General features: G+C 33.0%; 1 protein-coding gene across 1 annotated transcript; it reads right to left on the bottom strand.

Moving 5' to 3' along the window:
* Positions 1-250: 250 nt before the first annotated feature.
* On the bottom strand, positions 251-2,892 carry LOC109213034. The gene is made up of 2 exons (XM_019376780.1): positions 2,820-2,892; positions 251-1,257 (listed from the first exon to the last, which is right to left on the bottom strand). Exons 1-2 carry the CDS (start codon positions 2,890-2,892, stop codon positions 251-253), a joined length of 1,080 nt encoding a protein of 359 aa, XP_019232325.1.
* Positions 2,893-4,521: the final 1,629 nt, after the last annotated feature.

The raw sequence follows: 4,521 nt of genomic DNA, 5'->3' as shown, positions 1-4,521 counted from the left end.
AAAAAGGATATATTTGTAGGACCCGACTCTAGAGTCAAAGGAGCGGGTGGATGTAAATATTTTACTTGGTTAAATACAAATTTTCAGTTTAACCAAAAAAAAAATAGTATTCTTATATAAATTGAAACATCCATTTCCAAACATTAAATCAAATCCAGAAACATCAAGTCTTGAAAGAGAAATCAAATTCCTAGAAATGAAGGTACATAAAGAGTCTGTAATAGATCAAGGTGACGTCCAGTCTCCATGATCAAACGATAGTCCCTATGCCTTCAATTGGAGCCTTCATACGATTTCCCATGAACAAGAAATCCTTATTTGGATTTGTAGTTTGGATCACAAGGAATCCCTGCAACGTAGTAGATACATGAGCAGTTGCACCAGAATCAAGCCACCAAGTATTATTAGGAACTTCTACTAAATTTGATTCGAAACATACAAAAGCACGAATTGTACCTTTCTTTTCGAACCAAGCTTTAGGTTTCAGGAAATCTTTCTGATAGTGTCCTTCCTTGTTACAGAAACGACACGTATCTGCCTTATGTTCCTTGTTAGCATCCTGTTGAGCTTTAGCAGGTGCTTTCTTCTTCTTGAACTTGTTGGCCTTCACTTTAAGTCCTTTACCAGCTCCTTGACCCATGAGGTTAATTGAATGACTCCCTTGTTTCTTAAGTCTTGACTCCTCCTGAGTAAGCATACTGGACAATTCACTAACATTCCGCTTATCCTTAATAGTGTTATAGTTAATTTGAAAAGGTCCATACTCAGGAGGTAACGAGTTCAGAATAAACTGAACCAAGAAGGAGTTATCCACTTTCATCCCCAAGGTCTGAAGTCTTGCTGCAATGTTAGTCATCTCGATGATATGGTTTTGCATACTACGCGACCCATCAAACTTCATGGTCGTGAGTTCAACCATTAGTGTACAAGCGAGAGACTTATCTGCAGAACGAAAACGTTCTTCCACAAACTTCAGGTATTCCCTGGCACTTTCTGTTTGTGGAATAGTACTCTTAATGTTGTTGGCAATATTCATTCGCATAAACATAAGGCTTAGCCTGTTAGAGCGTTCCCATGCTTTATAGAAAGACTTCTCATCCGCACTGCTCGAATCAGTAGTGGCAGCGGGCTTATCATTCAGCAGAGCCAAGTCAAGATCCATCACACCTAAGTGGAACTGGACTTGTTCACGCCATTCAGAGAAGTTCAATCCGTTGAACACAGTAACAGACGAAGCAAGCGAATGAAAAGGAATAGCTACAAAATAGATAATACATGCTCACAAATCAATATGGATTCAACAAAACAGTTAAAGCATATCGCAATTCTCCTTTGGGTAAATACTACGACACACTATCATAATTTAAATGCCATTTAGTCTTTAATAGGTAATTAAATATTTTTACCCAAATATATATGCCATCTTTGGACAGACAATATATATTTGACTAAGAATATTAATTTACCTCATCATATTCACTATTCATAGAATAATTAATTCACCTTTGGGTAAATCCTTAAGTTCTAGCAATGGTGAAAATTAATTTATCCACTAATTTTTAATTATAGGCATTTCAATAATTTCATGGATAAACTATAATTTTATGTATGCATATTTTTCATAAACATACTAGTTTGGCCACTTTGGTGACTAACAAACTATATAAGCATAAATGCACACATAAAATAAATATCTGAAGATTTTATGCATGTGAATACTTTAAACAATCTAGTTTGATCACTTTGGTGATTAACAAACTATATAACTTTAAACACATACATAAATAATCAATGACCCTGATTTTAAATAGTAGCCTAAAGAAACAAACATAATTTCATGACAATAATTATAAAACAGGGACATAATGGGATAACTTAGTAACGACATAATCCCTATAAGGCACTGCAAGGTGACAACCACTGAATTATTCTTCAAGATATAGCAGTTCTATGCATAGTATGTCCTTTTCCAACAACAAGGTCTTTTTAATTTGGTCGTCTAGCCAGATATAAAGCATATCAAAAGTTGTAGCAGCAACAACTACTGAGAAATTTCACATTACCCATAGAAGCATGACGCTGATGAGCTTAAGCCCAAAAACCATCTTGTAATATATTATTAGAACAAATTTCTTATTGAAAATTTTGATCTGGATCGGTAACTTTATAACTTTAACAACAAAGCTTCTTTTATTTTAGGCGAAATGGCCTTGTGGCCACTTAAACTTGCTTTCACTTGTAAAGCCGATACACGAACTTACATCGTTCCCATTTGAACAATCAAACTTACATATTTGGTAACTAATAAATATATTTGACCGTTGACCATGCACATGTGGCAGTGACAGAGATGATGTGGACAAAGTGTGTGCAAGTCACGTAAACTAAGCGCGTGACTACGATAATTTTGATTAAAAAAATGTAAAAGCAGAAGAAAAAAATTACAAATGAAAAAGAAAGAAAATAAGCCCCCCTCCAAAATAAGTAATACCCTTATTTCCCCTCACCCCTTTCTCTTTCTTTTCCCCTTTCCACATTGACGTCCGCACCTCCCCTTTTCTTTTCTTTATCCCCCACTCCAATCTTACCTTGCTTCTTCCTCTTTTTGTTTCAAAGCCCAGCAGTAGTGAGAAACAAAGAAAAACAATAGATTTTGTCAAAAAAATTGTCAATCCTTTCTTTCACATTAAATCCCTCTACCCTTTTTGTATCGATCTCAAATTGGAAGACAGCAAGAGAAAGACTATCGAAAAATTGACGAATTTTGGTTGAAAAATTCTACTTATGCAATCCGGCTTCTTCTCTCTTTCTGATTTCACCATTCGTATCCTTCTTTGACATAGCTCCGCCGGCTCTTTTGTTGCCTTGACCGAATTTTAGTGGGTGGCCCATCGACTCTTTGACTTGGGGAATAGTTTTATGAATATTGTTAGAAGTTAAAGATGGAAGGAATTTTATGGAAGTTCATGGCTGATTGAGTTGGTCAAGTGATGGCTGGGATTTTTTCCTAATGGCAGCACTAAAATGTGTAGAAGAAATAGTGAAAGAAGCAAAATAAGAAAGAAATTTTGATAAATTAATTTTAAAAAAGGGACCCACAGATGACAAATGTAAAATAATAAATGGTCTTAGCATTTGACTTGTTCTTCTTTCAGGCAATTGAGTTACACGCGGGTTTACTTATACTCAATTGATTGAGTTGAGGTGTTAAAATGGGAAAATCCAAAGTTTAAATATCGGCTTTAAAATCTCGTACAAGTTTAAGTGGCCACGAAACCATTTCGCCTTTATTTTACTTAATAATTTAATGATGGACATCATGAACCAAATTGCTTAAAGATAGTAACAATCATAAGCGTTTTCTATCAACAATTACTTTTAACAGTATTCTGTTGATTTCAAAAGGAACACAAAGTCCAAAAATAGACACATAATTCATACATGAACACACGTTATACATATATGTGTTTAACAATTATTCTTTCACGAAGATTATCGGTCCAAGTAATCCAAGCTCGTGATACCACATGTAAGCATAAACTATAATTCATACCAGGATCTTGAACATGATAATCTTACATTTAATCGTCATAGAAAACATACCTGAAGCGGAATCTATTATCTTGAAGTGGAAGCGTTAATCGGTAAATTGGTTTCTCGCCCCTTGCCCTAGCTTTCGTTACCGCCGCCTTTAGTGATGGAAAAGAGGAAAAATACGGTAACCCTAATGGGTGGGGAGATGACCAATTTATAGAGGTTCTCATTTAATCCGGTACGTCCACCAAATAACCGATCAGACGGATGAGATTTGCTCATTAATTAAATGTTAATTATGGGCATAATCTTATTGGGCCATATATACACGTAGAAAATAACTTACAAAAACGTGACCCAAAAAGCGGGTATAGATGCAAATCCCCCTTAAAAAACTACCCCTTCCAAATCTATATATATATATATTATTAAAAGGAGAGGATAAAGTCCTCTCCTTAATCCAAGTGGCAGCATAAAAAAAAGCCACATGGCATAATTAGTTACTATTTAGTTTTTTAGTTAATAATTAGTTATTAGTTATTATATTTGAATTTAAATATCTATAAAAAATAAAAATAATAAAATATAAAAAACTACCATATATATATATATATATACATATATATATATATATATATATATATATTAATTGATAAATACAGATATCTCATAATTAGTTATGATAAAAAAAATTGAAAATATAAATATATAAAAAATAACTACACATTNNAGACCTCTAATAGAAATACAACCGTACAAAGACAGGACTGAGCCACATCATACCCATATATATATATATATATACATATATATATATATATATATATATATATATTAATTGGTTACCTTATTTTAATTAATAAATATAGATATCTTATAATAGTTGTAGTAGTGTGTGTGTGTATATATATGGGAGTAGTTATTATACTAGATTGGTTTTTTATTAATAATTCATATGTCAATTTAACAATATATATATATATATAT

This window comes from Nicotiana attenuata, unplaced genomic scaffold, assembly GCF_001879085.1.
Source record: "Nicotiana attenuata strain UT unplaced genomic scaffold, NIATTr2, whole genome shotgun sequence".
NCBI classification, from domain to species: Eukaryota; Viridiplantae; Streptophyta; class Magnoliopsida; order Solanales; family Solanaceae; genus Nicotiana; species Nicotiana attenuata.
Note: the sequence above shows the minus strand (reverse complement) of the source record. Positions and strands in the feature narration are given on the sequence as shown.